The following is a 21,637-nucleotide window of genomic DNA, read 5'->3' on the forward strand; positions in this document are numbered from 1 at the left end:
ATGTCACAGCTGTGCCACTGGCATCCCCCAGCACAGCAGAACCAGCCTGGGCTCCAGGTTCCTTCTCCTGGGCTCAGGCAGTCCAGGCAAGCTCCTGAGAGATGGACGGCAGCGATTCTGTGAGGAAGAGGAGCTGGGCCCCGGGGAGGGGGAGAAGCACAGTCTGTGTGTTCAGTGGCTGTGCCTGGAAGCTCGTGGGGAGGAAGATGAGCCTTGACCCCCCCGTCTGCAGAGTAATTAGCGGTATCGACAGCAAAGCAGCTCATTAGCAAAGCTCCTGGAAACCCTTCCCGGAGCTCCACAAACACAACAATCAGGGAAGATTCCCATGGAGTGCAGGGCACCATTCCTGCCTGCCCCAGAGCCCCCTCCCTGCACACACAGCATTCTGGGGGCAGCCCCAGCCGGGGTAAAAGTAATCAATAAATGAAATGAATCGATCAATAACCCAGGCCAACAGCCAGAAGGAGCTGGAGGCACTGATCCCCCCGGGACAGGCAGCCAGCCCAGCACTGGAACCTGCAAACCCCAGCAAATCCGGGCTTCGTTCTGCTCACAGAGCCACACCTGGGTTTATTCAGCAACAAAAGTCGTGCCCAGAACCTCCCAGCCACAACTTCGGGAGAGGAGCCTGGAAAAGAGCTGAAAAAACAAAGCTTCCAGAGAGTTCCCAAAAAATAACCATTCCCTTTCCACCTCAGCACGAAAAAAAAGCTGCAAAAGTTCCTTTTTCTTGCACAGAATCAAGAGCATTAGGGGTGTTTACAAATATTACAAGAAAATAAGTATGAAGAAAGGTGGAAGAATTTGTACAAGAGCAATTTTGAATCTGTCTGACGAAAATAAACCATGGAAATGTTATTCCATAATAGATTTCTTTAATGTATTCTAAGCTTAAAAGGTCTAATTAGAGTAAAAGAGCAATTTTGAACGTCTGACAAAAATAAACTATGGAAATGCTATTTCATAATAGATTTTTTTATGTGTTCTAAGCTTAAAAAGGTCTAATTAGAGTCAGTTGAGGCATAGACACAAAGTAATGCAAAAATACAGTTCTGATTTGCCTTATTTTGGGGACCAATTTTGCAGTATTACCAAACAGGTTGCTGCAAAAACCTCACAATTTTGATTTTCTTGGGAAATACAGACACATTGAAGGGGAAAAAAAAATCTACTGAAATGTGAATAGTAAGAAGAAAGCTTCAATTTTCGCAGGAAAATGATATGCTAGACAGCATTAAACCCCAGCTATTCCGAGTGTAAATTTGAGATTATTTCTATATTACATATGCAGCACAGAAAGAAGAGTGAGCAGAAGGTTTAGAAGCAGGAAGCCACGGAGAGGATCCTAGGTGGGATCCAAAAGGTCCCTTCTCTTGGCAGACCAGGAAAGCCAAGGAAGTTTTCCCTGTGCCCCTCCCAGAGCTGCCTGGGATGAGGGGAAAGCTGTTTTAGTTCAGAGCCCAACATGCAGCACTCGGGCAGGAGGGGCAGCCTGAGCCCGTTTTATGCCGAGAGAGAGAATTCCAGCAGTTTTTGTGGAGTAAACAGGAGATGCAGGAAGGGAAGTGGCAGCCAGCAGGACCCCAGACCCTCTCCAGGAGTGGCTGCACTTCATGGAAGGGAAAGTGCAGAAATTGTTCCACTCCCACCCACTTATTTTCAGTCCAGTTTGCCAAAGAAATAGAAAAGCTGAGCTGGGATTTGAATTTCTGCTAAATCTCTGCACTCTGAAAGGGTCTCTGAATAGCAGGAGGCTCAGAGGCCACCTCAGCTACAGGGAGGGCATTTCCTGAAGCCCCTGGTTTAAAAGGGCTCTTTGGGCAAAGACACAGCTGCTAAAATCCTCTGGTGCTGGCATCCAAGGGTTTACAGAAACAAAAAACCAGGAGTGCAGGCAGGAACTGCAGGGTCGTGGTGCAAAATAAAAAGAAATTTAATAAAAAAGATGGTAAGGAATGAAAATTATAATTTCCTGGCTTTCACTCAGCAGCTTTTTTCAACAACCAAACAGAAAAAAAATATGACAAATGGAAGACAAATGACTGAGGAACTCCAGCTACAGGGAACAAAGGGAAATATTTCTCCCTAATTCCTAAGCTCTGCCTATGCAGGCAAACATTAACTGTAGTTTATACAAATAAACCATCCCTCAGCTGAATCAGGAATGCTGAAGTCCAAAGCAAATATTTGGATTACAGCTGACTCTGAAACACTGTGCCAGGATCTCCAAGGCTGTGCAAAGCCCTCTGAGCTCCTTTCTCTGGGTGTCCTCGTGCTGAGCCCTGTGCCAGTGACAGCCAGCTGCCAAGGAGCATCCCTGCCCGGGCTCTGCAGAGCTCTGCGTGCTGCACGGGCCCCCAGCAGGGCTGGGAGGGGCACATGGACCATCCCTGCAGGATCAGCTGCAGGTCTCTGCCATCCCTGAAGGTGCAAGGGGGGAGCTGGGCTGGCCTCAGCCCACCCTGGCTGTCCCTGGGAGGGACTGAGCTGCAGCAGAGGCTCCTCCAGCCCACGGGGACACAGCAGCACATGCAGAGCTGCTAAAAGCTGCTCTTCCTTCTGGGCCACTGTCCAGGGGACATCCACCTCCCACTGGGGCACCCTCCAGGCTGGGAAGGATCCAGACCCTTCCTCTGGAGCTGACCCTGGCTCAGAGCACAGAGAAGCAGCCCTGGAGATTTCTGCACATCACAAAACACAGTTTGTGGAATTTGTCTGTCACAAACCACACCCAGCACTGTGGCTGGAGGAGCAATTAGCAGGAGGATCAGCAAATCAGACCCAAGGGGCAAAAGCATCTGTTCTAGCTAAAAACCCGAGGAGAGAAAGACTTCATGTTCTCAAAAAGCTTTGAACCAAGCAGGACAGCTCAGATTATTCACTTGGTATTCACCAAACCAATTTCCACTGGAATTCTGAGGATCTGCCCATCCTGGCTACTCATTTACAGATACAAGTGGATTTACCCACTGATAGTTTCCCACACTACTCTGCAGCCATTGCTATTTTTTTTATTTTTTTTTTTTTCTAATCCTGACACTTGTTCTACAATTAGAGCAGGACCAGTGTCTCAGCAGTTGATCTTTACACTCCAGGCTGGTGATTCTGTGTTTTTTACAGGCCAGGCAGGTTCTCTGTGGGATGCAGAACATTGCACCCATCTGGCAGGCAATTAGCACAGCTCTGCTCTCCGAGGTGAACCATCACCTTCCTCTCCTGCACTGCAGCACTGACACACAGCTCCCAGCAGAAGCCACATCTCCTCCCCAGAATAATGTCCAGGAGAGCATTACAACTGGCTAATTATGAACCTTGCCTTGTCCCCATTCTCCTGAGGGCAGGCAGGACAAGAAGCTGTGCTGGCAGCCCAAGGAAGGAGGGGATCACCCCAGGCAGGGGTCACTGCAGGAGCAGCAGTGCCTGCAGAGCTTTGCCCAGCTCAGACTTCCCAAGAACTTCTATAAATGAGTATATGGTAAGGAAAAAAAAAACCCAACCTGCCTGCATGTGAGCAAGGATAATCTAATTGTGCCTGGGAGCACATAAATCAATGAAGCCGTGTTTGAAATACAGGAAAGCTGTAGTGTTAACTAAAAATCACAAACTCGGGAATGGTGTGGGTTGGGAGGGACCTGAAATCTCATCTCACCTCACCCCTGCCATGGCAGGGACTCCTTCCACTGCCTGGAATGCCCAGCCTGGCCCTGGGCACTGCCAGGGATCAGGGGCAGCCCCAGCTGCTCTGGGCACTGTGCCAGGGCTGCCCGCCCTGCCAGGGAGGGATTTCCTCCTGCTGTCTCTCCAGGAATTCTCTCCCCACAGAGGCGAGGCAGCTCCCAGTGCACACCCTGACCACTCCTTAGGTCCCTGCTTAACCTCAAATGAGATTTAAACAAAGCTTTGTCCTCACAGTGTAACAAACTCCCCCTCAGCTGGGACCCCAGCCAGGCACCCCAGGTTAATTAACACCTGCTTTGGAGCAGAATGAACCAGGAGGCTCAGAACAGACAAGTGCCACGGAGTGCAACGGGAATAAATTGGGCATCTCCTTCCACACTTCCACTTTGTGTCCCCAGATCTGCTCCTGCTCTGCTGCTGCTTGTTCAGTAATTTCACGCTACGCTGCCTAACAATGTAAGCATGGAGGCTCCATCTAAAACTGCACTTCCCAAATGTCACTTGTTTGTGAACACATGGCTGAACCCAAAATTGCTTTTAATATTCGAGTGGTGCCTGCTGGCTCTGTTGTAGTTAAGGGTCTGTCTGAATTTCCATGATAAACCCCATTTTCTGGGGTGTAATACCATGACCACTCACTACACAAACACCTGCTTTACAAGGTCACAGCAGACAAACACCACTTTTTACATTTCTAAACCAAGACTGCTTGGCTATTTTTGAGTTTCAGACACCTGACACTGATTTGAGGTCTCTTACAGTTTAAGGTTTTTCTTACCATCCCTTAACTCCAGAACAAATCCAAATGTCTGACCCATCCCTGGAAGTGTCCAAGGCCAGGCTGGACAGGGCCTGGAGCAAGCTGGGATGGTGGAAGGTGTCCCTGCCCATGGCAAAACTTCCCAGATTCTGCTGAATGAGCTTTGCTGGTCAGTTATTCTGCAGACTTCAAATCAGGAGAGCTGCCACAAACCAGAGTACACCAGGAATCTGCCCTAATGAGAAATAACCAGACAAACAGAACTCTCCAAACTTAACTGAGTGCACAGATTAGAGGAATTCAGGTATTTTCAGTGTTATTACCATAGTGTTATTAAAGCTCAAAAGTATTTCCAGCTTATTCCTTCCCCTCCAGTGTGTACCTAATGAGTTGTGTTCAGTTACATCAGTCACCTCATCCACTGTGAAATGCAGTTTGGATGCACCAGAAAACTAATTCCAACTTACCAAACCCAAAACAACCTGATCAGAACCTGAATGCAACACTTGAGAAAACCACTCCTGCACCCTCAGAATAAAATGGAGCTGGGGGTGCTCACCTGGAGAAAAGGAGACTCAGAGTGCCCTCCTCACTCTGCACACCTCCTGAAAGGTGCCTGTGCTCAGCTGGGGCTGGGCTCCTTCTCCAGGAGCTGACAGAGCCAGAGCACACAGCCTCAGGCTGCACCAAGGGAATACAGGTTGGATATGGGGGAAAAGTGTTTTACAGGAAGGGTGATAAAGTTCTGGAATGTTCTGCCCGGGGAGGTGGTGCAGTCACCATCCCTGGGGGTGTTTAACAAAGCCTGGATGTGGCACAGGGGGCCAGGGCTCAGCTGAGCTGCTGGGGCTGGGCTGGACTCCACAAATTATCGAGAGGCAAACCCAGCGGCGTGGGACAGCGAGAGAGCACCTCCCAGAGCAGAGGCATTTCGTGCTCTGCTCAGGAGTGGGGACACCGGGGGCACTGCAGGAGTGCCCAGCCCTGCCAGCTGCCCACCTGCGTTGCCATCTTGCCGTAGTCGATCCAGCGCAGGGTGGCGAAGTTGGTGGACTCGGCGCAGTTGAAGCCGTGATTGAAGCCAGCGTGGTACCCGTAGGGAAATGTGATCATGAACTCCCCGGCCTCCTGGGTGATCTGGAAAACACAGGAAAAAGGAGGAGACACCCCACAGGTCACTTAGTGCAGCAGCTTGAGAACAGACCCATTAAAAACCCCACTGATGAAACCTCTTCCCACTGGAGGCAGAGCAGCCATGGGCAGCTCTGGGCTGGGCTGGAACATTCCTGGTGAACTGCAGGAATACTCAAGGATTTCTCTTAAGGGAAAAACTCAGAACAGTGGATGGGAAGGGGTCCCATAACCTGAGCTATTTATACCTGCTCCAGTTACAAAGGGGTCTCAGGCTGCAACATTCCAAAAGATCAATAAATCTCTGATGCGACCACTTTGGCTCATGGCAGCTCCAAACCTTCATTCCCACCCCCAAGAGCTCTGGATTTCCCTCCTAACAGTCCCTCTGCATGGCAGGGGTGGCACTGGATGAGCTTTAATGTCCCCTTCACCACAAACCACCCTGTGACTCGACTTCAATGAAATTAAAATAACAATAAGCAGTATGGACATTATTAATAAGGGTTGAACTCTACAGATCACAGCTAGAATCAGAGGCAAATCAATCTTGATGCTTCAAAAATAAAAACCCCTTTTTATATCTTGTGCAGAAAAATCATTTGGAATAAAATAAGCTTAATTGTTAAGAGCATGGCCACAGGAGCAGCTCCCAGCCCAGCTGCCCCTCATGCAGCAGCACCTCCCCTCCACGGGGTGTGGAAGAGGCAAAGCTTGGTCTTGCCTGTCCTTCCAGCCAGCAGTGCTGACAGAGCTCTCACAGCTGCCACAGGCCCAGAATGCTGCCTGGATTCCTTCCCACAGCCACAACCCACCCCCCAGCAGCTCTGAGCCCACAGAGACTCCAGGGCACTGCGCTTCCCAACACTGAACCATGGGAGCAGCTCCCAGCCCAGTTGCCCCTCATGCAGCAGCACCTCCCCTCCACGGGGTGTGGAAGAGGCAAAGCTTGGTCTTGCCTGTCCTTCCAGCCAGCAGTGCTGACAGAGCTCTCACAGCTGCCACAGGCCCAGAATGCTGCCTGGATTCCTTCCCACAGCCACAACCCACCCCCCAGCAGCTCTGAGCCCACAGAGACTCCAGGGCACTGCGCTTCCCAACACAGGGATGGGGCCAAATGCAAAATGTAAACACACAGAAGTTCAAACACTCCTCCCTCCCTCCCTCTGAACTTGCAGATGCCATTAACACTAGAAGAATAATTGAAGAAAGAGGGAATAAAAGCTGCTGTGATACACAAGCAGCTCCTGCAGGATTTCAGCAGGAGCACCCTGCGTCATCCCCTCCACAAACCCCAGCAGTGCTACTCTGCTGGCTCCAGAGATGAAGAGATGATGTTTCTGGCAGTGAATGCACATCCTGGTGTCTCCATTTCAAGCCCACATCATCCATGGCACTGCTGTCAACATTATCCCACAATAAATTAGAAAACACTCCAGATGATGGATAGGCCATGCAGAAAAGTAATAACTATTGAAGGAAAGCCAGCACAAACTGCCACTCATGAAGAAAGCCCCAAATTTACTGACTTCTGCAAGCTCTTGAGGAATAAATGGAGAAATCAATAGGAGATTACAGAAATACACATTTTTAATTATTAAAAAGCCCTAGTATTGATCTGTTTCTTTTTTTTCCAGAACAGCATTATAGAGATTTATAAATGCTGCCTATTTCAACTTCATTGAAATCTGCCAAGGATTTGGATGAAGGGATCCTATCTCTGCTGCTCAGGACAAATGGCACTTGTCCCCTGTTTGTGAATAACACTGATCCTCCTCCAACAGCCACTGCTTCAGGACAGGGCTTGGACTTTGGGACACTGGAAGGTGTCCCTGCCCATGGCAGGGGTGGGACTGGGTGGGATTCAAGGTCCCTTCCCACGCCGTGATTCCATGAAACCATTTTGGAGCAGGCCTCTGACACTTCCCACATCCACAGGCAGCTCTGGCCTCGTGTGCTGGAACACCCAGCAGCAGCAGCAGCAGCAGCAGCAGCAGCAGCAGCAGTTTGAGTGATTCTGCACAGATACAAATCCCTGTAACCACCCCTGGCTGAGGAGATTTACTTCTTGCCACAAGACTTTAAGAATAAGCACATTAAAACGATCATACCAAATAAACATGACCCCTCTTTTCAAATCAGGGCTTAAGAGCTGCAGGGATCCTTCCAGGCTTAGAGCAGCATGAACACTTACACAACAGGGAACCAGCACAGCCAGCTCCACTTTGGGTCGCACTGGATCCATGAGAAAATAAAAAAGTGTTTCTGAGTCACCAGCAGGGTTTTGCTGCCCCTTGATGAGCCAGAACATCCTTATCAGCTTGTGCCTCTCTACCTGAGGTTCCCAAATTGCCAGAGCTTGTTCAGTGACAGCTTTTCTTCTCTCCTGTGTCTCAGCCAAAGCCCAAACCCCCCTTTTGCAGCAGAGCTGGTCTGAACCCCAGGCGGCACTCAGCACATCAATGCCCTGGAAATGAAGCCAATTTCCCCCATGGCTCTGCTGGACTGACTCCTCAGGAGAGAGGAGCTGTGCAGGACAGCCTGCAGGACCTACCCTGTCAAAGGGAATCCCATACTTCTTCAGGATGGAGGGAGAAATGAGGGTCATCTTGTGACGGAGGAAAGCATCGCATCCCTGAGAGCTTCCTGGGAAAAATCCTGTGGAGACATTCAGAGGAGGAGCATCACTACAGGACTGTCCTTGGGAAACAATTCCACATCAATCTGCCCCACACATCACTGCCTAAAGGAAAAAATGGTAATACTGAGGGAAAGGAAAGGTGTCCATCCCAGGCAGTGGCTCGAGGGACACGTTCACAGTGGTCACCAACAAGTGCAGCAGGACCTGACCCAGTCAGCACCTCAGCACCCCTAAGGGTTAAATTCTGCCACTGAGTTATTAAAACAAATCACAAATAATTAAGAAAAGTAAAACAGTGGTAAACACTGCCCACACCCCCCAAAGGCAGCTCAGCCAATGGAACCCAATTTTCCTCGTGATCATGTCTTTCCCTCCAAGTGGCTGATTCCATAACAAACTGTGTGTTTGTAGGAACTCAAACCCATCACAGCTTTGGAAAACAAATAACCCAAGCTCTGGAACCAAAACTAATTGATGAGACATAATGGAAGGGGTTTCAGAAAGTCAAAAGGATTACTGGATTCCAGGTTTACTTATATTTTTGTACTAAAAGCATTTCAATTCAAATTATGACTGTCTGCTACCCAGTCTGTCGTCCCTCTCTGCAGTTCCTCTTTTTAATGCACAGTTTAAGTGGCTCTCATTAAAGCCACTAATAAAGAAGCACATTTTAAGTGATTAGCACCAATAACATGGCAACACATTAACATTCTCTCCATGGGCTCCATGGCTCTCCCAGTGAGCCCATTTACAGCTCAGCTATTCATTTTCCATATTAATTGCACACTCATTTCTCCATGGTAAACTTCTCCCCACTGATGCACAGGACAGGGGAATGGCCAGGCAGCAATTCTGGCTCTTTGCAGAGTTAAATCATCACCCACCAAGCTTCCAGAGAGAGGAAACTAAAATAAAGACCAGATCATTGATAATTTGCTCCTGGTTTTACAGCACAAACCATCTCCATGCCTCAAAATTGATCATCCGTAAAAATTAGTTACAAACAGCAAGAAACTTATTATTGCTCCTGTCAGACTTGGAGTGGTATTTCAGAGTCTGCAGAACACAAGTCATCTGATTGATTGACTTCTTATAAAAATTACTTTTTTCACCTATTAAAGCCTGGCAAATTACTGAGCTGTGGCTTCGAAACGCAACATTTTTGAGCAGCCATTTCCAGTGGTATTTGTATTTCGGGATCATGGTGCTCAGTGCCCAGGAGAGCCCAGCCCCAGGACACTCATCCCCATCTATTCTGCATTTACCCCACACAATCAGCTGCTCCCCTTACCCTGGAGTGTGCTGAGCAGGGAAAGGCAGCACAGGAATTTGCCTGTTTTCTGGGAAATCAGCATTAGGAGTTCTTTGCTTTTGCATCAGAGCAGAACCTTCCAGATTTCCTGCCTGCTCCTACCTTCACCACCAGATTTAAACCACCCCACTTGCCTCGCTGGAGATTTGGAGCTAATTATTCTGGCCCAGCAGCTTTTTTTAGCTGGGCAGCTCCTTGAACATTTGCAAGTGAACAAAAATAGAAACAACACCAACAAATTAAAACATATCCACTTCTGCAGCCAGACATCTTCCCTGAAGCTTGAGTGGTGGGAGTTTGCCACAGCTCAAAGTAACTCTCCCTTCCCCCCACTTCCATTTTCCTTTTCTGTTTCCCTCCCTTTCATTTTTTCTTTCTTTTTAATATGAATTTTATGGCACTGAAAAATAAAGGAGGATGAGGCTAAAATAAAAGGAAAACCACCAAATACAGAATGTATTTATAGGGTAAAGGAGCAATGGCTACAAACTGTAAGAGGGGAAATTTAGGTTCAATATCAGCCAGAAAATGCCTGCTGTGAGGTGGTGAGACCCTGGAACAGGCTCTGGCTGCCCCAGCCCTGGCAGCATTCCTGGCCCAGTGCAAGGTGCCCCTGCCCACAGCAGTGAAAGGATTTTTAGGGTCCTTTCCAACCCAAACCCTTGTGGATTAAACCCAGACCTGGGAGGGTTTGGCCTCAATGCCTCAAAATCCAAGGTTTTTTTAAGGAATCTTAGCTCAGGTCAGGTTTAGCTCTGTTTAGTCCAGGTCAGGCCATGCCAGGAGCCCGAGGCTTGGAGGGAAGAGCTGGAAGGGAAACCCTGACAAGTTCTCTGGCTCTGCAGCTGCTCCCCAGCAGTCCCCAGCAGGCTCAGGGAGTGCCAGTCCTCCCTGAGCCCAGCCCAGAGCCAGGCTCACCTTTTGCCAGGCGTTCCAGCCTCTTGCCGTGCTCCGGGGGAATGGCGTACCTGGGAGGAGGGAACAGAACAGACAGAGAGCACAATGTCAGCCTTTGGTGGAAAAACAGTGAGGGGAAAGGCTAGGAACAAGAGGGGCAATAACCCTCAGCACAGCACACACGGCTGGCAATAAAACCAACATTCTGTACATCTGACAGGCGTCAGTAACACACAATCCACGGGAAAAACAGCATTGCGTGAAAGTCCCCGGACGTGTTACGTGAAGTGTGTGCTTTCCTGGCACCTCCTCAAACAGCATCACAAGATTTCACCAGGTAGAAGGAAAATGGAGAAGACAAGGTGATGATACAGCACTGGAAACCCCAGAAATAAGAGAGTGCAGGGAACAGCAGGTGTGCTCTCCATGGGGAAAATATCTGCAAAATAAAACTGTGCTAAATATTAATAAGCAAGAAACAGATGGGCTGAAAAGGTGTGAAGGAGGGTCTGTGTGCTTTGGAAAAGAATAAACCTTCTTCTGTGCAAACAGCTTTCATTTTATTCAAAAAAGTAAATATTCTTCAGCACAGCCCAAGCACTCATGGCTCAGTCCTGATGCCCCTGCTGGATTTTATTGTCTGATGTGAAATAATGGAATTCAAGTGTTCAATAATTTTCTTTATGAGGTGACCCTGAAAATGCAGGGTCTGCTGATGAAAACATCATTAAAGGGTGTAGGGAACAACTTCCACACTTCCTAAAGACAGTTTTCTTAGATTTGGGGTCAGTAAAGTGCAAAAGAATTTGAGTGGAATTTTTTTGGAGTGCAAATTATTGAATGTAATTCTGGGAAAACAATCAACTGTCCCTCAGCTCCCAGGCACAGGGCTGGGTGTGCCCAGCACGTACAAACACCAGGGAAGTTTCAAATGGCTTTTTCTTCCCAAAAGCTGTTAGTTCTCTTAGTGCTTTGAGCTCCACAATATTCTCAGGAGCAAAGCCCAGGTGACAAAGATTTATGTGTTCAGGTTATAAGAAGGGAACTGAACACCAGGACACATTTAAACGTGTTTAACATGATGACACACAATAACATTGCCAATGGAAATTTCTAAATCGTTGGTTACATTCTGCAACAAATTAAATACAGCTCTCCCTGCTTCTTGTGACAGAGAATTCTGAGAATTTACATTTGTGGGAATGGCATTTATTGCCAGCTATAACTTCTCTTCAAAGTGAATAATAAAAAATGCATTATTTTTGCTATTTCCAGTAAAGATGTCAAACCCATCATTCCCATTATCCCACGCTGGGATCAGGATCTTGCAGGAGGGGACTCAGCAACAGGAGCCCAGCACTGCCCCTCCTGGGCTGGGGGCTCAGAATGCACCTGCTTTTGGGGGGTTTCAGCCAGACAAATTCTGCATTTCTGTGCCAGGAAATCAAGCACACCTGGGCTGGCCTGGCAGGGGATGACAGCACACAAATCCCACCCAGGGGCCTTCAGGCTTTAGGCACTAAGCTGATTTGAACTGATGGCTTGGAAAAAATTTAAGGTAAAACACTGTGTAGCACCTAATCTTGTAAAATAATAAATGCAGCAATGGACTCCCAACATTCCCTGACCAAAGTTTGACAGTGCCTTAAATTGCATAATTATCAAACAATTCAATTTCATTTGTCTGGGACAAAGCTAGTGGCTTTTATTTTACAAAGACCATTCATCACTTACATAAATGTGATAAAACTAATCCCGATCCAAAGCTCCTTTGTGGGATTAATGTCCCTTAAAACAGGGAAATGAGACATTCCAGTCCTTCTGGGAAAAACGCTGAAGGATTGGGAAAGAACCAATTTATGGCTACAAGGCTGCTGATGATTAATGTAATATCCCCAGTCTACAATGCAACCTTCACTTAATTAGTGCCTGTAATTGGGAGTTGTAAAGATAAGATTAATTGAATCTTGAGGATGTTAAAAGTTTAATACATTGGAACACAGTTATTGTGTTATCTGAAACTGCAGCCTGCAAAAAGCCAAGTGAGGCTTCAGAGAGCAGCCCATGGAGAGACAAAGAAAAAAGACTTGCTTGGATAGAAACCAGCCAGAGAGGAGGAATTTCCAGCTTATAAAAAAGAACTATATGTAATAATATACAAATCAAAATACCCCAGCACAGAATGGTAATAGCTGACTCCAATTTTAGAAATTAACTTTTTTTCTTTGGGCCAGTCTTTAGGAAGCAGAGCCTACACATCCCTCTGCATTTATTCTTAGGAATTCAAAATATTAACTGCAGAAGAGAATTAAAAGTAGGTCAAATTCTGCTTTAAGTTATGCTCTCAAATCTGACTGATTTACATAAAGCTAGGCAATAAAGACAGAATTTGGGCTGCTATTTAAAACCAGGAAGAGAAGCAGAAGGCTCCTGCACGTATGGCACAGACTGAGCTCCATCTACACACAAATGATTGATTACGAGGGACAACAACAACGGAAAGATGAAAAATCGCTGCAGTCACTGAGCCACGAGCACCCAGCACGGGCTGGCTCTGGGTGCCACTGGTGCCCCTGCTCTGTGTGACCCAGCAGCCCTGGTGTCCCTCAGCACAGCTGGGCACATCCCCAGAGCTCAGCTCAGCTCAGCCCAGCCCAGCCCAGCCCAGCTGCCAAACCCCCATTCCACAGGTGAAAAACACCCAGTGATCTCCTTTCCTACAGGCTCCCAGAGCCCCCTGAGCTGGGGACACTGAGCTGGACGTGTCCCTGTGGCTCAGCCTGGCCCCAGGACAAGGGACACTGATGGCCACAGAGCCAAAGCAGCAGCTGGGGGGACACAAATCAAACCCCCAAGGCACCGGGCGTGCAAACCTGCCTCCAGCCTTGCACAGAGTGACCAAGACAAAGGGCCAGGCTGCCCCCAAAACCCTGCCACTCAGCAGTCTGGGGATTCCAGCAGGAAAAATGTGCTGCTGCTCTGCCAGGGAGCAGGAGATTTACACAATGGGGAAAGAAAAAACAGCTTGAGATAAAAAAAGTTATAGCTCTCTGACTCAAATGTCATCTCACCCCCAAGTCAACAACCTGAAAGTAATATACTGAGCCTTTTAAATTACCTTTTTCTACTTTCCACCAAAACAACAGAAAATCCCTGAAGTGGATCAAGTACCACTTGTACACATCTAGAACTTGCTGTTCTGTGGGAAAGACTCTCAGCTTCCAAACTTATTTCATGAAACCTAATTCCAGCACTTCTGATCTCTACTTCCATGCAATTTTCTGAGTTCTTGAGTCAGAATCACAAGTCCAAAAGGTTTTGCCCCAAAGCTATAAATGAGTTAGAAAATTATCTTCCTGGAGTGGTGGCTTGCTTTTGTTAATATGGAATCATGGAATCCCAAAATGGTTTGGGTTGGAAGAGATCTTAAATATCCATTTCCACCCCTGCCATGGCAGGGACACCTCCCACTGTCCCAGGCTCTCCCAGCCCTGTCCAGCCTGGCTTTGGCACTGCCAGGGATCAGGGGCAGCCCCAGCTGCTCTGGGCACCTGTGCCAGGCCTGCCCACCCTGCCAGGGAGGAATTCCTTCCCAACATGAGTTTAACTGGACAGTCCCCTCTCCATCCTTAACACAGAGAGAGGTCTGTCCTATTTGCCATCACAGGATATCATTAATAGAGTAATTTTCTTGGTGTTTTGTTTATTCCCCTGGAATGGGGCTTGATGGATGTGGATAATTATCAGACTATAAAAGCCAGTAAATGTGCTATTTTCTATCGCTCTAAATCATCAAACAAATAAAGTGTGAAACAGCATTTCTGAATACAATTTTCCCCTCTAATGGTTTAGAATTATTATCAGGAACAATGAGAATAAATAAGCAAATGTCTTGTGAATTAAGAATTAAACAAGTGTGTCAGTAAAAGGGAGCACTCAGGCCAGCCTGGGATGCAGGGATGCCCTTGGGGACCACCAAGGAGTGATGTAAGAGGGAATTCACTGGGCAGCCTCCAGCACCAGGGGCTGCTCAGGGACCTCCCAGCCCCAGGTTCTCCCCTCCCTGCTGCCTCCTCAAAGGGACTCAAGCTCAGTTTTGGCTTCCAGTGGCCAAAAACCTAAAACTTCATCCACAGCAAAGGCCTGCTCACAGCTGTTTTCTGCTTGTTTAAGAGGAATTTTTCTCACCTGAAGCCACCCCTACCTTTGGCAGAGGACCAGACCATCCTGTCCCTTCCCCCAAAGCTTCCAAGACCTTTTCCCACTCCAGCTGTCACTCCCAGAGTTTTTGCCAGTTACACCTTGTTCCACACCTCATTTACACTCTCTTGCACCAACACAGAGCAATTAAGCAGTGATTAGTTCACAAATCCCACACCCCGCTCTCGGGGAGCCATGGGCAGGGGGAGGTTCAACCACAAGACTCTGGAAATGTCACTTCAGTGCCATTCCTGGGAGAAGGTAAGAAACTCAATTTCACAGTGTCTGCACAAGGTCTGCCCAAGCAGGCCCCACACAGTTTAACACACCACAATTATGGAATGAGGAACAGGAACAGAACGGGAGCAGCACATTTCAAATGCCCAGGCCAACGTGTCGAGCTGGGGTGAGTTATCTGTCTTCAAAGCAGATTTAATTGTGCCAAGAACAGTGACCCTTTAAGATTCAAATGCCAACCTGCTCTCAGCCACGACAGGCAGAATGAAAAGCTGCTATTTCAGTCTCTGTAAGGCAAAGGGTGCCCATAAACCCAGAATCTGAACCCTGACCTTCAACATCTGCACCCCCATGGCAGCAGCAAAGCCTCCAAAGAAAACCCCTTGGTCCATCAGGAATATTTATCACCAACAGAAGCATTAAGAACTAGCATTAGCACGGGGTGGTCCCTCCCTGCAAAGTTCACATCCTGCTCCTGAGGCCTCATTTTTCTACAAGGTAAAACATTAAACAACATCTCCTCACTGTGTCAGAGCACAGCTCAGGGTAGAAGTGTGGGTTTCCATGCTAGAATCTCCCAGAATATCCTGAGCTGGAAGGGACACACAGGAATCCTGCTGTGCAACACTATTTTCAAGCTGTTTTGCCTGTATGAGAAAAGAAAAAAGGTATTTCAACAAGAAGAACAGGTTGCTCCTTTGCTGGTAGCACTGCCACCTCCCTTCCACGGTCACCTCTCTTTTCCTCCCCTCTACCCTCCTCCATAATTCACCTCCCTTCATCCCTCTCTCCCAACAGTTTGTTAAAATACTGAAATATCAGCTCCCTTTCTTCTCCTCATCAAATCTGAGGCTGGCCCACGCTGAATGGGCTGGAAATCTCCCACTTCCCTTCTCAAGACCCTGGTTAGGAAAGGAGAATCCTGGCCTCCCTTCCTCTCCCCTTCTGCTGTGGCTCCCTCCCATCAGCACTGCAAACCCTGCCTGGAGATAAGATCACACCGGGAGCAGAGAGCTCCTCGTTCCAGGAGAGAGCCTTTATCAGTGCCTGCGGGTTTATCTGGAATGGATCACTTCCCAGGACAACGGCCGATGGAATTCAGGATCTTTAACCAGCAGTGTCAATGATTTCAAATAACGGCATTTTTACTGAAATACACCCAGAGTGAGAGATAAACACGGAGGCTGGGGAGTATCAGCTCCTAAAGCCACAATTAGGAGCAAACAGGTAATGACAGGACCAAATGACAAGCCCAAAGCACACCAAACCCACCTGCCTCCCTCAGCTGCTCAGTGCAGCCCCTGGGCAAGCAGCACAGGCAGGAAATCAGAGCAAACCTGCTCAGAAGGGCCTGGGCACACCAAAGACACCCAGCACTCACCCACAGCCCCATCTCACTGCAGATAATCCCTTTCCACACACAGAACCTCCTCATTATCCACAACATGAACAAATGGCAGCGATTTTGCTGCCAACAGAACAGCAGGATGAAAAACTTCCTCCTTCCCCAAAGAAACTGAAGTTGTGACTGCAAACTCCCCATTTGTTTTCCAGTAAGGATGGGCAGAATATCTCAGGTTACTCTGAAGCTGGGATCAAATCCCTGGAGATTGAGTATTGGAAGATTTGAGTCAAGGCTAACTTGTGCCAATCATGCACTTCTGACAGACTCTCCAACCCTCAGAGTTGCCTTGAGCTAGAAATAGGATTAAAGAGCCATTAGTTTCAAGAAGTGACATTAGACAGGAGCTTTTTAAAATTCTGATTTTAAAGCAATATGAATTTTCAAGAGGTACAACTGAGCTCCAAGATTAGCACACTGGGCTACTTTCACTGTGACTCACTAACCCCGACACAACGAACACAAAGAGATTTTTCCAGAACTCCAAATGCAATTTTCAAATACATTTTTTTTTTAAAGCAGAGAATTTAATGTGAACAACCATCTGCTCTTGGAAGGGCTCTCAGTGCCCCAGTCCAGTCAGCTCCACAGCACAAGTGCCAGTCACAAAGCAGAAAATTGCAGAGCACATTGGAGTCTCTCCCTCCACGTGTAAAAATAACCCACAGCCTGCCTCTGCCTGCAGTGAATGAGCAGCATGAAGGAGCCATTTTACTGAGAAAAGGTGTTTGGGGAAAAACATTATGAAGTCATTTACTCATTCAGTTTAGCCAAGAAGATAATTAGTACACAACTCAACAGAGATGAATGACTACAATATTCATCCCCTTGCCATTCCCCGTTATTTGTTTGGAAGAACCTGTTCACATCAGATTTATTTCCCTAAACTGGCAATCAGAATATTAATTACTGGTTGTTTTTGTAGTGGATACCATACAAATAGAAAGAAAAGCAAAGATTATGCTTCAAAGAGCCTGTATTCTAAAATAATAGCTCATTTCAGGTCCAGAAGCAAGGAGAAGAAAGGTAACCAGGGGAGATCAGAGCTATCTGTGCCTTGTACCAAGTGACCTGTGTGAGCTGCCTCCCTCACCGGGCACAGCAACACGTATTCCTGAAAAAAACTGGGTAATTGCCTCCAGCAGAACAAAAGAAATTTGCTCATGAGTAATGAAGGATATTCTGAGATGAGGAAACCCCTTGTGCTAGAGGTGCAATGCCTCTACACACACACACTCTCTTCTTTTCTGAGGAGAAAAAATCCAGCATTCCAAAGGTTTCATGCTCCTCATCCATCAAACTGCACCGTTCCCAACTACAACTGCTTTGAAGTGAGAGCTGTGTTCTTGTCAGCATCAAAGCCACAAGTGTTGTAGCTGAGATTTGATAAAGATCACTGACACAGTTTGTAAAGTTTCCTTTATTTCTCCTGTTTGATCCCCTTTCTGCGGCTGATTGGGCAGCTGGAAACGGAGAGGCTGCAAACCCAGCACATTTATTCCTTGGGGCATGAAGGGGTTAAGGAGTGCACAGCTCTCAGACAGCACCGAGTGCTATTTAAGTGCTGTCATTACTACGGGCTCCTCTTATTTTAAACCTCACTTGTGCTGCACTTGGCATCACCCCTCGACAATTTTCCCTGCTGAGTAAAGAGAAAAAAAATCCCCGCTGATTTCTGCCAACGTGTTAACAAAATGTGAATAAAGACAAAGCCCTGCAGCACCACTGCTGCTGCCTCCCAGCCTTCCCAAGCCCTGCTTCCAGCCCTGTGCCAGGCTGGACTCTGCAGGCTCACTGTCCCACGGGGAGTCAGCTCAGGCTGAAGCATGAGATGGAGCATGGAAGCACAGCTCCCCCCTCCAGCCCCAGGGCTCTGCTCAGAAGCCTCTGTTATTAAACCAATCTGTGATCCTGTCAGACTTCCACAGATCTTCATTTCAAACCAGGCCTGAGCTCCGAGCAGACACTTCCAGAAGGCAGGAATGGGTTGGAGCCTTCCTGGATCCAAGAGCTGCTCCTCTCAGTCCAGCAGGACAACCCAGGATGCTGCTGGGAGTGGGATGAGACCCCAGGTCAGCACCTTCTCCTGCTGGAATCATTCTGGAAAGTGCCAAGAGGAAGCACAGGTGGGAAGGGTCTGCTCTTTGCTGGGTCAGGTACAGTAACTCACAGATCAACCCCAACCTCTGAGATTTCTATTTTCAACCACCGGAACAGGCTCAGTGAAGAGGGACATAAAATGCACAGACTGAAAAGTGAAATGGCAGCAAAGCACAAAATAATTCCATGCCTTTTGCAGCGGGTTTGGGTGAGAATAAAATCCAAAGAGGGCTCTGGAGGGGCAGCACAAACAGCAGAGAGCTGAGTGAAAGGGGTGCTGAGGCTGAGATCAATCCATCTGTGCCTCCTCAAGTCCCACAGCTGATTCCATCAATCCCAGAGGCTGGCTTGACCTCCATGGCATTTTCTCTCAGTTAGATGAGGGTGGATGAAGAAAGGCAATACTTGAGTCCTAACTCCCCAAATCCTGTGCCTCCTCTGCAGCAGAAAAATGACCTTTAAATAATCTGTCTACAACAGCCTAATGAAAGACCACAAAAACCGGAGTCTATTAAAAAGAGAAATCTCCACTATTCCAGTTGCAGCACCTGACTGGGAAGATAATCCAAGGCAGAGCTCATTCAGGCCCTGGACAATGTGGTGACCCCATGGGTTCTGACAGCAATCCAGCAGTGAGCACTGTCCCCCTCCTGAGGGACCCCCTCATCCTGCTCCCACAGCTCTCCAGGATGGGGAGCTGGGCTGGGAGTGCTGCTGTTGATTAACTAATGACTGCAGGGCTGGATTAATGACTCTGCTCTCAGTTATCAGGGAACTACAGGGGACACAGCTCTGCACCCCAGCTCATCCCTCCTGCCATGCACCTCCCAGCAAACCCACATGCACACAGTGCAGAAAGCCCATTCCAAAGCAGATTTCACCTTCATTTTAGAAAAGTCAGGAGAGTGAAAAGCTATTCTGCCTGGCCATACTTTATCTCACTTTCCTTTTATCCCTTTTAATGAATATCCCTGTTCCTTTCTCTCTCCCTTTTATCAACAGAAAAGGGTCTTGCTCTGCCAAATCTGCCTGAGAGCAAATGGTGTTGCAGTTAATCTATAAATCAACCATCACCATAAATTCTGCTCTTTCTCCATCCAAAACAGCAGAGCTGTAAAACAGATTACATGGGACAGCAGAGGCAGGAAGGAAATCTGGGAGCTGTGAGGAGCTGCCACCACAGCCAAATGGCCTTCCCTGCTTCTCTTTTCTCCCCACTCCACCCAGAAAGCCTCCAAACCTCTGCTGCCAGGCCTGGAACACTTTTAGGAGCAAGGACACCTCACACACTTCCCATGGAAGATGATGCAGAATCTTCTCCTGAATTCCCTAACACCAAGAAACAGGAAAAGCAAAACTCAGAAAAATAAAAATTCTCAGTGTGGAGCACCAGCTCCCTCAAGGGCAACTCTCAGCTGTGATTCCAGCAATGCACCTAAGGAATCTCAGCATCTCCAGGCTGCAAGGGCTGCTGAGAGCCCCAGGGGCAGCACAGGCAGTGACACCAGACCCCTGCAGTGACTCCAGAGCCCTGAGGGGAGGCAATGCTGGAGGGACAATGGCCTGCCCTGCAGGCACAGCTCTGCACCCAACAGGACAGCAGCTGCCTGCAGGGGGATTACCAGAGCCCAGGGAACACCTGGGAGGGTGTGAAGGCAGGGCAGGGATGGTGAGAGGGGTGAGGGGCAGCTTCCTGCACGGCAAATGGGCAGAGAGGCTGGCAGAGCTAAGATCCATGACTGCATTAGGATATTTTCCTCCTCCAAGGCAGTTTTCCAGGGATTAACATTTCCTGTCCTGAGGGGAGGACAGGACAAGAGTTCAGCCAAGAAAGCTGCAGCTCTTGCAGACCAGAGTGAGAAAGAAAACCAGGGAGATGCTCAGCACTCCAGATCTGCTGCTGTTCAGAGGGGCTCTCAGCCAAGGCCAGAGAGGGCCCCTTGGAGCACCCCTGCCGAGGGAGCAGCCAGTCCTGGCTGGAACCCCCCACACAGGCTGTTAGGGAAGGTGAGCAGCACTGCCAGATACTACAAATGCATTAAACTGTAGATGTTACAAGAGAGCCATGGAACCCCTGACTGGTTTGGCTTGGAAGGGACATTAAATCCCACCCAGTGCCCCCCCTGCCATGGCAGGGACACCTCCCACTGCCCCAGGTGCTCCCAGCCCAGCCCAGCCTGGCCTTGGGCACTGCCAGGGATCCAGGGACAGCCACAAGGAGGATTTGCCCTCCCTGCCTGCTCCTTGACTGGATTGCCCCACACAGGGAGCCTCGCTGGGCACCTGGAGGGAAGAAAGCAGAAATTCCAAAATATTTTAACCAACAAAGGTTAGGGGTAACTCTGTGAACTCTCAGGTTTGCAGTCCCCAGACTTTCACGGGACAGAATTCCAGAAGTGTTTCTGGAATGTAATTGTATCTGTGACCAGTGCTCCCAACTAATCACATTATTTTAAAGTTCCTTTGGTAATTTGTCCTTAATTCCACACAAACTGCTGTTCTGGCATAAAGTGTACTTTGTGATATCAAAGTCAAACAGATTAGGCATGATCCACTTCCAGCCAGGGAGTGTTTTGGAGAAGAGATGATATAACTTAAAAGCTAAAGCTGGCTCCCTGTTTTAATTAAAGGGGATTAAACATCCATCATGATAAGGGAAAAGGGACATTTTATAAAAATCAATTACCTTCCTCAGTGTCAGTCTGGTTTAACACCTGAGGTTTCTGGGAGAAGGGAGAGTGTAACATCCCACCAGCACTCAGGGAAGGTAAATCAAACACTGTTACTGTACAGCAAGATCACAAAATAGCCAAGAAAAAGAACTGTATCACCCAGTCAGGTGGTAATGACAAAACAAGTTGTTACACTCCTAAAGTGTATCAGGCAAATTCACAGGACTCAGGTTCAAAGTTTCCTGCAGCACTTCCCCACAACAGGAAGCCTCCAGGTAGGGACTGCACATCTTTATGGAGATAAAAGGAGGCTGGTGGAGCACCTCAGTGTCTAAAAATATTCTGGAACTGCAAAAGCTGAGCCACATCCACTCCTCAATAAAATGCCATAATAACCATGAAGAATGAGGCCTGGCACTCAGCTTTGTTGCTTCTGTCATTATAAAATCAGTCTCTGCTTGCACCGTTTGACAATATGCTCAATTTTAGATCTCACACAGGAGTGTATGAGGTAATTATACACAATATGTATAATTGATACAGCAAAAATTCCCACCACCAGAGGTTGAATATGGGGCTGCAGAATTAAATACATTTCAGTTAT

At 47.9% G+C, this 21,637-nt stretch overlaps 1 protein-coding gene across 3 annotated transcripts in view; it reads right to left on the reverse strand.

Moving 5' to 3' along the window:
- The window catches only part of KDM4B (lysine demethylase 4B), a 62,621-nt gene that overhangs the window by 31,314 nt on the left and 9,670 nt on the right, over window positions 1-21,637 (reverse strand). For all 3 annotated transcript variants that reach the window (XM_041460715.1, XM_041460713.1, XM_041460712.1), the window contains exons 5-7: window positions 10,444-10,493; window positions 8,127-8,230; window positions 5,441-5,578 (exon numbers count right to left, since the gene is read on the reverse strand). In XM_041460715.1, the coding sequence (XP_041316649.1) occupies window positions 5,441-5,578; window positions 8,127-8,230; window positions 10,444-10,493 (292 nt within the window). The remainder of the gene's footprint in view (window positions 1-5,440; window positions 5,579-8,126; window positions 8,231-10,443; window positions 10,494-21,637) is intronic.

Source organism: Pyrgilauda ruficollis, unplaced genomic scaffold (assembly GCF_017590135.1).
Source record: "Pyrgilauda ruficollis isolate IOZ18807 unplaced genomic scaffold, ASM1759013v1 scaffold148, whole genome shotgun sequence".
NCBI classification, from domain to species: Eukaryota; Metazoa; Chordata; class Aves; order Passeriformes; family Passeridae; genus Pyrgilauda; species Pyrgilauda ruficollis.